The 12,646-nt window shown below is 66.5% G+C and overlaps 1 protein-coding gene across 2 annotated transcripts; it reads right to left on the reverse strand.

Moving 5' to 3' along the window:
• On the reverse strand, positions 1-11,569 carry SCN4B (sodium voltage-gated channel beta subunit 4). Of its 2 annotated transcripts, XM_090027206.1 has the most exons (5): positions 10,804-11,010; positions 5,780-5,943; positions 5,118-5,343; positions 4,630-4,759; positions 1-4,478 (listed from the first exon to the last, which is right to left on the reverse strand). In XM_090027206.1, exons 1-5 carry the CDS (start codon positions 10,871-10,873, stop codon positions 4,385-4,387), a joined length of 684 nt encoding a protein of 227 aa, XP_089883332.1. In that variant the 5' UTR covers positions 10,874-11,010; the 3' UTR covers positions 1-4,384. The 2 variants fall into 2 exon arrangements, 1 of the variants encoding a protein (XP_089883332.1); XR_016439143.1 differs by lacking the exon at positions 1-4,478 and having other exon boundaries at positions 4,631-4,759; positions 10,804-11,569.
• Between the last annotated feature and the right edge of the window lie 1,077 nt (positions 11,570-12,646).

The raw sequence follows: 12,646 nt of genomic DNA on the forward strand, positions 1-12,646 counted from the left end.
CAGCCCCGTGTGAATAACTCCGTGTTCTCCTCCGGCCCCCGGCTGAGGACCTCCAGCACTGCGCCCTCCTAATTACGGCTTACAAAGCCCTTGCAGAGCTGCTGGCATCATCCCACTTCGCAGGCAGAGGTGGGCCGCACCCTAGGTTGCAGAGCAAGGCGGTGAGCCAGAACGGAGCCCCTTCCCCGCTCAGCTCTCCAGGCACCGACTCACCGACGGGGGCAGCTGCCAAGCCAGGCAGGTGCCGACCCCGACAGAAAACAAGGGGCTGCCAGGCAGCAAGCTCACCAGCACTGCTGAGCGGCCCCGCGTTGTAGGCTGGGAGAAGCCGTGTCCGCGAGGTCCCTCGGGTGCAGGCGTGCTCACGCTCAGCCGTGCAGGAAGCCGAAGCCAACACGAGCAGACGCCAGCAAGAGCCCAGGCAGAAGGTCTCTACTAAATGTCAACTTTTATTTCATTCAAGGCAAAGCTAAATAAAACTCTACAGTGCAAAACGTGTTTTAAAGGCAACACACAGGATGTCTGGAGACACCCCGTGTCTGTTTACAGTATATCCTATATGCATAATCAGTACACCCGACGCACGCCCGGACGTACAGGCCTCTGTGCACGCGTGCGGACAGCGGGCACCACACAGCTCAGGATTTTGTGCCACGGGGGCGTCCCAAGCATGCCCACGGCCAGGCTGCACGCACCCGCACACCGCCGCAGCCCGCGACAGCCGTGGGTCAAGAACTGGTTGCGTTAAGTTTTCTGTCAAGCCAGAGGAAGAGTCCATGCATAGTACAGCGTTGCATATCATGTGGGGAGTGGGACGGTGTCCTGATCCTGATTCTAAAAAAGACTGACAGGTTATGGCCGCTAAAAACAGTTCTTTTAAAAAAGCCTTTTCCTCCCCTAACTGTGTTCTCCCATGAGAGCTCTTCTTCAAGAAGGGGCCGGGGGCTGCTGGGCTAACTGGGAGATGGTATGCCTTTCCCACTAACGTCGCATGAGTGACAATGGTACTTTAATAATACTTTGCATTTATACAGCGCCTTTCATCCAAGGATCTGGGAGCCCCTGACAACCAGGGCGGAAGCAGCCTCCCCACGCCCCTGAGGTAGGTCAGTCTGAGCCCACGGGACAGGCAGGGAAACTGAGCACAGAGAGGTCGAAGGATGTGCCCTGGGCTCCCTGCGGCTCCCAGTGGCAGAGCCGAGCTCTGGAGCCCCAGGCCCTGCTGGAGGCCGCAGACACGCTGCCGCCTGCAGCGCGCTCGCGACAGGGCCGGAGCTGCCTCCCTGCGATGCCCGCCCCGGCGCAGCCTCCCCCCGCACCGATGCCACCACGCAGGGCACAGCCGCCCACTCCCCTCCGAGACCACGGCCACGCGCCTGCTGGCACTGGGCGCTGCATCCACGCCCTGTCTGCAGCCTGCACCCCTGGCAGCGAGCACCAAATCGAGTCAGGAGCAGGGACTCAGGCGCTGCCAGAGACGAGCACCCATCCCAGTCCCCTCTTGAACAAAGCAGCACGTGGCCTTCCCTGTGGTGCACACAGCCCACGCTGCCCTGGCCGGGTGCCCGGCTCCGGGGCCAGCTGGCCGCTCTTCCTGCCCTTGGCCTGGAGACCGAGCCCCCACCACAGACCCTCCCGCGTGCCCTTTCCTCGCTGGGACGCCAAGACCCACCCCTGACTCCCGGCTCCCCCGGGTGTGGGGATGCGGAGGAAAGAGCCTGCTCCGGGTCACACGAACATGTATGCACGAGCGATGAACCCAGCAGCTGTTGACATTCAGGGAGTAAACCGGACTGCACGGGGATGCTGTTGGCCTGAATTTTACCTTCAGAAAGGTTTTAATTCCATCTGGAGGCGAGGTCGCTGGGGGTGGCAGGGGGTAGGGGTAGGGGTAGGGCGGAGGGTTATTTGCTCCTTCCATAGTTACGCAAGGCTTTCCCAGCTCCCTGCAGATGGTTTGGAGGAGCTTCTGCCCAAGACAGAACCGCAGCGCCCCGGCGAGGCTGCCCTCCCGACCCAGCTGGCAGCCGGCTGAGGGAGCTCTGCCACCAGCCGTGCAGGCCCGGGCACACGCCGTGCACAGGCACAAGCAGCCAGGAAGTCCCCAGCGGACTCCCCGGGCACGCCAACTCGCCCAGCCCGGTTCTGCTGCTGCAGGCCGCATCGGTGTCCCCAGAGCAGGGTGCGAGCCTCCCCCCACGACAACGGTCCCCTGCTGGGGCCGGGCGTGGGAGGGAGCGCGAGGCAGGCTCGGGGCCGCAGAGGAAGCAGAGCAGGGCAAGGCGCAACGGACCTCCCCAGGCTCTCGTTTCTGGCTGTCTGGGGGGCTGCCCAGCCAGCATCCCTGGGATTCAGCACGGCGGCGAGTCCCTCTGTCCCGATGCGGTCGTGGCTTCCCGCGTCTGGCTGCGCTCGCGTGCTCGACCGCCGCCCTCCCCGCCCGTGGCTGCCTGCAGCCGTCCCATCCAAGGATCCAAAGCACTTTATAAATGTGACTCCAGGGAGCCTCACAGCACCCCTGCGAGGTAGATCAGCATTATTACCCTCATTTTACAGATGGGGAAACTGAGGCACAGAGAGGCAAAGTGACTTGCCCAAGGTCACACAGCAAGTCAGCAGCAGAGTCAGGAGCAGGACCTGGAAGTCCTGAGCCCTGGGCTCTGGCCGACCCCCTCCCTGCATCATGAATGGAGGCCATGCTCGTTCCTAGATGACAGGGAAAAAGAATCAGTCGTTTTCCCAGTTAAATCCATTATAAAAAAATATTTGCCTAACTTGTTAAAGCCTTGCTGCGCCAGCATCTAAAGCGCCTGCTCGGCATGTGCCTAGCCGAAGAAAGAAAGAGGAAGCCCAGAATCCACAGACAAGAAGCACAGCAGCTTCTCCCCCGCGGCCGCGGCCGGCGCAGGGGCCAGGACATGTGGGCTGCAGCAGGGCGAGCGGGCAACAGGCGGGTGCCCGGGCACGAGTGAGGCAAGCCAGAGGCAGAACAAGCCAGGACCCCCTTCCCCCAGCACCCACCAGCTGGCAAGGGGGACCCCCACATCTACAGCCATGTCCCCAGGGCCCCCAGCCCTACGCTGGGGCTCAGATGTGCAGCAAGAGGACACAGCCCAGCCTGCTCCACCCCGAGGCAGCCCCTTCCCTCGCTGTAGCCCTCCCTGTGGGTCTGCCAGGCCCGGGGACCAGCGCGCGTGGCCCGATTCTCCTCCCCGGCCCCCCAGCGTCATGCTGGGTAGTGCCAGCCGTGTCACTCCGGACGTCACTGGTGTCCAGGAGGGGAGGGGAGGGTCCGGACGAAGGCCCGGGGAGACTTGCAAAGCAGTAGGAGCATAGCCCTCGTCTGGAAGCTGCAAACCGCCCCGACCAGCTCCTGACCTGGGGAGGGAGTGGGGACAGGGCAGGCACAGGCCAGAGAATCAGCTCATCCAACAGGGCCTGACTGCCTCTCCAGGGCTCCCCGCAGCAGAGCACGCAGCAGGGCTACGGACAGCCCAGCCCGTGGGTCTCTCCGGGCTGCCCAGCGCTCCAGCTGGCTCCCCACACCTCGCCGGGCTCGCTGCCCAGCGGCTGCGGTCTGAGCTGGGAGTGCGCTGCGCACAGGCAGGGAGGGGCCTCGTTGCCACCGACCCACCCAGAGCTCCCACCTGGGCTGCAGCCACGTACCAGGCCCCGCTGCACCTCGTGCTGCGGTTTGCACCCGTGCAGAGCCCCCTGCTCACCCCACACCCGGGCACAGCAGGACGCCCAGGGCCGGAGAGGGGAGAGCCAGCCCTTGGCACTCATGCAGGGATGGGGCGAGGACTGCAGCCGGCCGCTTGCAGAGCCCGCGGTGCCGTGACATCAGGCCTGTTGCTGCCCAAACCTGCTCAGACGGGCCCTCCAGCAGCCCAAGCAATAGGGGCCCCTGGGCGGAGAGGGGATCCCACGGGGGGCGGCTCACCCAGGGGGCCTCGGGCCCTCCGGGGAACAAGAGCCGGCGAGGAGCGGAGGCGAAAGCCATGCCAGGCACGCGAGGGGACATAAATTTGGTTCTGCAGTGAGCTCCAGGGCAGAGCCACGCCGGAGCACCGTGGGCAGTGCCACGCTCCGGCCCGCAGCCCTGCCAGAAGCCCGGGCCCCTGCCTCTTCCCTCTTACTTGACATGCGCCGCCCCTGCCCCGAGAGCCGCCGGGTCGTCCGCCCGCTCCAGCCGGGGCCCCTGAGCCGCTCCCAGGCCCCGCGGCCGTTGCAGTCTCGTCTGAGAAGCAGCAGCGCGAATTGCAGGCACGTGTGTAATACAGACAGGTCCTAAGCATGGTTAGTTTGACAAGGTCATCGGTCCAGCCCCTGCCCCAGCGGGGTTTCGCCTCCTTGCAGGCAGGTGCTTTGTGCTGCGTTTGCTTCATGCCTTTGGTGTCACTTTCTGTTCCGCTTTGGAGCCCGCCAGGCCGTTCTCCGTGTTGTCGTTGCCCGACGAGCTCACGAGACACTCCTTCCTAGGGGACAAGGCACAGCCACCCTGCAGCCCGCAGCCCAGCAAAGCCCCTGGCCCACTGCCCCCCGCCTGGCCTCTCCCCTCCACCGGGACAAGCGCTCCCTCCCCCGGCCCCAAAAGGAGCTGGGGACGCAACCCCCAGGCCTACTCACTTCCCATCCTGGGTCTTCTTGATGATGAAGAGGACAACCTTCTTGACCACCATGAAAAGGATGAGGAGGCCGATGAGCCCGCCCACGACAGCCACAATGATGAGCGTCAGGGTGTTGTCTGCCACCACCACTGCACGAGAGAGCCCGAGTGAGGGGACACCAGCCCCTCCCCAGGTGCAGCCCAAGCCTCACCAGCACTGGAGCCCACCCAGAGGTCTCCCAGCCTCAGCGAGCACGGGCACGGGCACGGCGGGGGCTCCTAGCAGCCACGGGGACGCCAAGCCAGCAGCGCTGGTCTTTGACACGGTTCCCTGACGCTATATGGACCTGTTAGCACCTCTCCCAGCCCGCAGCGCAGCCTGGAGCCGTCTGCTCTCCGCCCCCGAGAAACACCAGGCGCCCAGCCCCCCGGCCCCTTTACGGCCACGGGCCATGAGCCTGACGTGCACGCGCGCCCCACGCTCCGGGGCTCTCCCGCGGACACTCACGCTTGTGCACGACCTGCAGCTCGATGTAGGAGGAGTGCTCCGCGTTCTTCTCCTTGGGGTTCCTGACGTGGCAGGTGTACTTCCCGGCGTCACTGAAGTCCACGTTGAGGAGGACGATGGAGATGTTGTTGTCCTTGCCAGTGGTTGAGCCAACAAAGACAACCCTGAAGTCCTCGCTCTGCACCTTGGGCTCCACCGCCTTGCTCTTGATGAAGCCGCGGCAGAGCTGCAGGGGAAGGGGCACGGCAGAGTGAGCCCGCAGCGGACCAGCCTCCCTGAACTCAGCAGGACCCGGACACGCAGCGTGGTGGGACGTGGCCCCCCCGGGCGGTGCGGAGCTACGGGGCTCGCGGAGCTGGCCCAGGCCAGCAGGGCAGGACCAGGGCAAGCCAAGACCCTCCTTAGTGGGAGGGAAGGGGAACAGCCCCCGGCACAGATGGGCCCCCACAGCCCAAGGCCCCTTGGCAAGCAGGGTCCCGCTTTGCTGGAAAACGAGCTGTTCTCTCCCAGGGAGAGGGCGCAGAGGACGCGCAGCCAGCTCGAGACCACGTACCCCAGCCCCCCCAGCACGGCCAGGGAGACGCCGACGCTGGGAGGGGGGGCCTCTGGCCGGGCCCAGCCCTGATAAAGCCCTGGCACTGCCGCGCTTTGCGGGCCCGCACCGTTGTGCTGTCGTTGTACCACCAGGTGAAGACGAGGTCCGAGAAGCCGATGCAGGTGGTGAAGACGCAGGGCAGCAGCACATCCGAGCCGTTCAGAGCTGTCACCACGTTGGTCTTGCCCACCGAGACCTCCAAGGCGACCGCCACAGCACACAGGTACAGCCCTGCCCGGGGAGGACGAGAGAGTGAGACGCCCCCTCCAGCTGCGCAGGCCTAGGGGCGCAGGCCAGCGGGGCCAGGGCCGGGCAGACGGCTGGGAGCGGGCGCCGCAGCTCGAGGCCGGTGCCCGGCGCCCCGCAGCCAGCAGGTAAGGGGCGCAGGGCAGCCTGGCACAGGCACAGGTCAGCAGGGCACCCCCGCGGGAGGCTGACACGTGCGGGGGCAATTGCGTCCCCATGAGGCGTGGGGGCGGCCAGGGGGGTCACGGGGAGTGCGAGGGCTGGCAGAGCTCCGCTCGGGTCCCGGGAGCCCCGGTGCTGCGAGGCACAGCTCTCCCCGGCCCCCCCCAGCAGCTGACACCAGGCTCAGACAGCCCTTGCTGCGACGGCTGCCGCGCGCCAGGTTCTGCTACCGGCTCCTCGAGCAACCCCCGGCCAGACCACTCGGCTCCTTGACTCTCATCCTCCTTCTTGAAGACAAGCCGTGACCCCGCTGCCCAGGGTAGCCAAGCACGTTGGAGGAAGAGAGCCCACCTACGCGCGCTCTCTGGCAGGACCAAGCCCCTCTGCCACGTACAGGGCAGGGGCTCCTCGGTGCCCGCAGCAGGGCTGGAGCCGAGACTCCCGGGGAAAGCCATGCTGCCAGGCAGGTGCCAGTGGGGAGCCCCAGGGCACGCACCTACCCACAGCACCTTTATCAAAGCCCAGCTTTTAAACGTAGCAAAGTCTCTTCTGCTGCTGGACCTCCCAGCTCACACGCTAGCGACTGGTTTTCCTCCCTGGGTGCCTGGGGCTTTCCTCGCCTCAGCCCCTACGGAGGTTTCCAGTCCTGGGCGCGGGTGCCACAGGGACGGTGCAGAGCCCCGGGGGAGGCTGCAGCTGCAAGAGCTGGGCTGGCAGCTGCATCTCAGCAGCCTGCTTTGCAGAAAGCCTTGCCTCGCTGCAGCTGACAGATGACCTTCAAACTGCAGACTGCAGCTCTCCCTCTCCTTCCCCTCCCTATTAGCGGAGCAGAAGATAATGCAGTCAAAAAGCAGATAAAGCCCTGGCCAAGAGAGGCAGGGACATGCCTGTGAGCGAGGCAAGGGGGGAGGAGTGGGGGTGCTGCAGGCAGTGGCCCTGGCACATCACTCTGTGCACCCCACGAAGAGCCCAAGTGTCTCAGAACTGTCTCCGCTCCGGGTGGGCGCTGAAGGAGCTGAGCTGGGAGCAAGGAGACCCATAAAACCCTTCTTGGGCCAGCTGAGCACACGCTGCAGAATGATCCCCTGCCCTGGGCCACTTCTCCTGCGCCCCCGGGAGCTGAGGTGCTGCCCAGCCACAGCCAGCAGCCACCCAGGGCTGCTAGTGCCCCCAGCCATGACACAGGCAGAAAGTGTCGGCCTGGTCCATGACCCCACACAGCTCCACAACTCCCGCTACAACAGGAGACGCCTGGCACAAAACCCTCCCAGGAACAGGCAGGCAGTCCAGGGCTGAGCAGCCTCCTCTCCCTCGCCCAGGAAGGGCTGAAGCTGCCTGCCCTGTGGATAAGCAAGACAGGCCCACCCCATGCCCTTCCCCAGGCCTCAGGCTGCCACCCGGAACGTGGCTTCTGGTGCGCCAGCCCCGCAGAGCGCGCCCTGCAGATCCCAGCAGCAGCAGTGCTGCTTTCCCTGCAACAACAGCCCTGACCAGGTACCGCAGCACTTACAGAAGGAAATGGGAAGCCCACTCCTCCCCAGACACAGGGTCCAAGTCCTGAGTTTAGTCACCCTGAGCAAGGCTCCCCTGCCCTGGGGCAGGCTCAGACGCAACTGCAAAAACTTTGCAAGCATGTTTTGCAATAGAAAGTACATGGTGACCCAAATGCAAAATGCCAGGCCCTCCGGGACCAAGGAATAGCAGGCTGCCATCACACCAGGGAGGTGACAAAAGCTGCAAATATTTTTAAAATCCAGCTCCCCAAGCACCCTCTGAAGTGCTCATTGCTGGCACTCTGCAGTTCAGACTAAGGAAACAAGTGTGCTTCCACACTCAGGCCCAGCACAAAGCTACAATCTTTGTGCTGCAAAGACCGCAGGGAAATATTTGTTTGCTCCGGCAGCAGATGTTCCCTGGTCTCTTATCAGGGCAGCTGGGCACCAGGTTTTGGTTTCCCAGCCCTGTCACAGTCCAGCGCCCCTCGCAAACAGGTGCATGGCTGAGTGATTTTGCACTCACGAGCAGCCCCACACGCTCCCTTGAACTCCCACATGAAGTGACTCGTGCTCGTGCCTGGGTTTGCGAGCGAATCCGGCTGGACGGCGTCCCTTCCAGGCGCCAGACCCTCCCGGAAAGGGCGTGCCTTGCAGCTGGTAACACATCGGTTGCTGCCTGGTGCACCTGTGACTTTGGCATTACTGAACCACGCGTGTGGCTCACCTGGGGCTTGATCCTGTTCCTGCCCCTTTGCACCCTCGGGTAGATGTGTGCAAGGCTGCCTGCACATCAGGCCCCATGCGGACACACCAGGAGGCCGGCGGGGCAGGCACTGGGCCCCGGGTCGTTCGGGTTCCTTTCAGCAGCAATGTTCCTCAGCATCCTGACCGACAGAGCCACCGCTCGCCCCCGGACCAGCCTGGCGCTTAGCCTGGGGCCCCCGCCGCCCAGCCCGCAGGGCACCGATGCAGCTGAACGAATGCCTCCCCTTCTAGCCTCAGCCCCGGCCTGGTTTTGGAGGTAGGCCGGAGTCTTCCCCACGAGACCTGGGAACCCCCAGGGGCCTGCAGACGGCGCGAGGCCCCTGCTAGTCTGGATGGCAGGACTGGCCTCTCCAGAGGCCTGGGCACCGCTCAGCGATGGGGAGAAGCACTGCCGCCCACCCCTGGGGCAGGAACGCAAACAGCAAGAGCCCGCATTTATCAACCAAGTTTCCTCTACAAGCCTTAAGGGCCCTGGACTCCAGTGCCCGCTGCACCGCACCTCATCCGTTGCAGTGGCAGGAGCAGGCGTGGAACACCTGCGTGTGCCCAGGCCACAGGCCGTGGCAGGGGAGAGATGCCTGCCCTGGCACAGTGGTCCCACTCTGCCCTCGCCCTACAACAGAAACCTCCAAGCCCTTCACCACAGCTCTGCATTCACCGCTCACAGGAGGGCGAGGAGCGTGATCCGCGGGGTCCCGAGGGACAGACCCCGGAAGTCCCTGCTGCCCACCCCAAGTCCTCCCCAGCTCCACTGCCACTGCTCACCCCACGCTCCCAGATGCACTTGGTGCCTGAAGCCAGCCCAGCCAGGGTCGGTCGCGGCACTGTGGGCGAGGGCTGTGGAAGCGCGACCCGGGACAGCCTCAGGCCCCGCGCAGCGGGATTCACCACGACGGCCACTGGAGGCCTCTGTTGCTCTACAAACGAACGTGCTGCTGAAGAAGTGCCGGCATGGAGCCAGCTGCACAGCCCCAGCCTGGCTGCACATCCTTCACCCCGGCCCGAGGGGGAGAGCTTGCAGGCCACGCCACGCCACGCCACGCCACGCCACGCCACGCCACGCACGGGCACCCGAGCCCAGCCTGCCCCGTGGGGCCTGGCAAAGGCAGCATCACGGCTCTCGGGGCACAGGCCCTCGAGCAGTGGGGAGGTGCTCACAACGCCCATCTCCACCACAGCACGGGCCCACATTAGCTGGACCCCGCAAAGAGCCCCCTGCCTCGGCCACGGGATGAGGGGAGGCTGCTTGCCGGGCAGCCGTGCAGCGGGGCTTGCAGGGCACTGCTCAGCCCCTTTCTCTGGGCGGCCTGGGCCCAGCTGAGCTGGCCAAGGTGTGAGGGAATCCGATTTCCTTCCGGAGCCTGCAAGAGCCAGCACCCGATCCTCCAGCTTGGTGACCCTGGTGTCAAATGGCCCTGCCTCTGCGCTGACAGCAACACCATGTGGCCATCCTCTCCTCCTCCATATCAGGCAGCACACGGCTCCTCCGGGCTGGGATTTTCCAAGGGAATCCAGCAGGATTTCAGGGCTCCCTTGGTCCCTGGGGCTCTCTCACTGTTGCAGCTCGTTTCAGCTGAGGCCAGCAGTGCCCCAGGAAAACCCCAGCCCTCCCCTCCAGCAGCGCGGGGGCTGGGCAGGGACAGTTCAGCTCCCATTTTCCAATGCTCTAAGAAATCAGACAGCCCAGGACTGCCTCCCACAGACAACAGGAGGGCAGGGAGCTGGAGGCCAGCTGAGGCAGGGACTCAGCCCCCAGAACAGCTGCAGCAGCTCTCGCTGGCTCCTAACACCCGGGGAGAAGCATCTCCCGGCCGTGACCCCAAGCAGGCAGGAAAGGAGAGATGAAAACACATCCTCTGCTTCCCGTTCTGCTGACACCCGGATTCTCGCCTGCTCCGAGCACCTGCAGTTGTTTTCTCTGGTCTCTCCAACCTACTTCACCTTTAATTTTAGCAGCCTGGAACTGGCAGTCCCTGGAGCGGAGCAGCCCAGTGCCAGCCCAGGGGAGCCTGTGAAAAGAAACACCTCGCCGGACAGCTGGGCTGGGGCGTTAGGCAGTGACGCAGGCAGGGCCCTCGGGACTGGGAGTCAGGGCTCCCACCTTCCCTTCCTGACTCTGCCGCTCATCCCGGGATGACCTTGGACCGGCGCGCGCCCCTGCCCGCAGCTCGCAGGTAAGGGGCGAGAGCCCCAGCGTGCCGGGGGCTCCGGAGGTGCTGGGGGCGCAGGGCAGTGCCGGCCTGGTGGCGGCTCGGCGAGCACCTCGACGTCCTCGGAAAAGAGCCAGCACCGCCAGGGCTTGGGGCTCACAGGCTCCGGCAGACCCAGGGCAGCGGTGCCTGGGCCCCGCGGGCTCGGGAAGTTTGAGCCGCAGACACGGCGCGCCCGGGGGTCCCGCCCGCCCGCCCGCCGGGCCCCTTACCCACGAGCGCCGCCGGCAGCCGCCTGCCCCGCGGGCCGCCCGCCCGCGCGCCGTCGGAGCCCGCCGCCATCCCGCGCTAGTGCCGCCGCGCGCGGGTCCGGCCCGGGCGGCTCCGGCCGAGGATGCTCCGGGCCCGCAGCGGGGGCGGCGCGCGCACGTGCGGGGGGGCGGGGCGGGGCGGGGCGGCGCAGGACCCTCCCCCGCGCGGGCGCTGCGGGCCCCGGCCCGATCCGGCCCCGGCGGGCTCGCCCCGCGCTGCACCGCGGCTGCCGCAGCGCGACTCGGCTCCGCACTGCGCTCCGCGCCGGCCCGGCCCCGCGCGCGCGGGCGGGCGGGCGGGCGGCCCGGCAGAGGCCCGGCAGCGGCGCGGGGAGCCGGGCTGCCCCGGCCGGGACGCGGGACGCGGGCCCGCGGCTCCGCAGCCCGGCGGCGCGGCTCGCCCGCTCCTCGCACGACTCCGGCCGCCCGAGCGCGCCCGCGCCGCTGCCCGGGCCGCCGCGTCCCGCAGCTCCCGCGGCCGGCAGGGCGAGGGCCGGCGGGGCCGGGGGGGCCGAGCGGACGCGGCGCGGGACGGCCCCGGCTGCGGTGAGTGGGGGCGCGGCGGGCGGCGGAGCCGAGGTCCTGCTCCGCGCCCGGGCGCCGCCGCCTTGTGCCCGGCCCGGCCCGAGTCGGGCTCGGCAGCGCCCGCCGCCGCCGCCCGTGTCCGTGTCCGTGTCCGTGTCCTGCGGGCTGCCCGGGCCCTGCAGCCGCATCCCATGGGGAGCCCCTCGGAAACTGTGCTGGTCTCCTCTGCCCGGTCCTTTAGCCCTGCCGCCCTGCCCCACTTCTCTCCGCACCCCAGGCAGCTGCTCTGAACCTCTGGCGTGGGGACAACGGCCGGGCTTGAGCCGGTTCTCGCGTGGCTCCCTTGTCAGAAGGCGCCGTGGACGTCTAAACGTGCTGTGCGCAGCTCCCCGGCCTCTGCTGCCGCGGCTCAGGGGCCCCGAGCGGGGCAGGCTGCTGTGGCTCTTTCAGCCAGTGCCCTGGGGTCCGATGGTACATGGGTGGCCTGGCGCTCTTAGGGTTACCCCAGACCTTTTGAAACACAAGTCAGTGTTTGCCACCCTCAGGTGCAGCAGGTGATGCCAACGAGACATCGTCTCCCCTTTGAAGACGGACCGGACCGGCTCCGGGAGCTCCGGGCTATCGAAAGGCTCAGACACCAGCTAATCGGAGCAGGGACCGGGGTGGAGGGGCTTGTGCAAGTGCTAGCACGCTTGGCACTGACGAGCTAGGCACCAGTGAGCCGTGTGGAGAAGGCAGCAGGGCAGGCACGGGTTAGGAAGCGCAGTCGGTTTTGCTCCATGGAAAATGCAGCTCCTATGTGTGCGCGGTGGTGAGGTGACCTTCCTGCTCCCACGCACATCCGGAGCGTGCAGCAATGCCCAACCATGTTTCACAGTTGGTTCTGTGTGCAGAGCGAGGCCGTGGGTCAGGACAGCCAAGGGCGGGTGCCCACGGCGAGCAGCCGCACAGCCTGGCTTTCCTTCACCGCGGCCTGGCGTTGCTGCACTGATCAGTCAGACCCCAACTCAGGCAACAGGCGCCACGCGCCTTCGTCTGCCCGCGGGACATCACGGGCCCGTTGTGAGCCCTAAGCGGGTCCCTGCTCCCACCTGCCGTGCAAGCCAAGCAGGCTGGCTGGGCGTCCCCAGGTGCTGAAGGAAGTAGCCTTCCTCCGGAGCCGGCGACCAGGCAGCGCTTCCGCTGGGCAGGGCGCTCTGCTGCAGGAGGGCTCGCCTGCGGGATCACAGGGGAAAGGACCCTCGAGTCCCGCATGTCCCTGGTCCGTAACATGCCCAGC

This window comes from Crocodylus siamensis, chromosome 14 (assembly GCF_052110815.1).
Source record: "Crocodylus siamensis isolate JL-2025a chromosome 14, ASM5211081v1, whole genome shotgun sequence".
NCBI lineage: Eukaryota > Metazoa > Chordata > Crocodylia > Crocodylidae > Crocodylus > Crocodylus siamensis.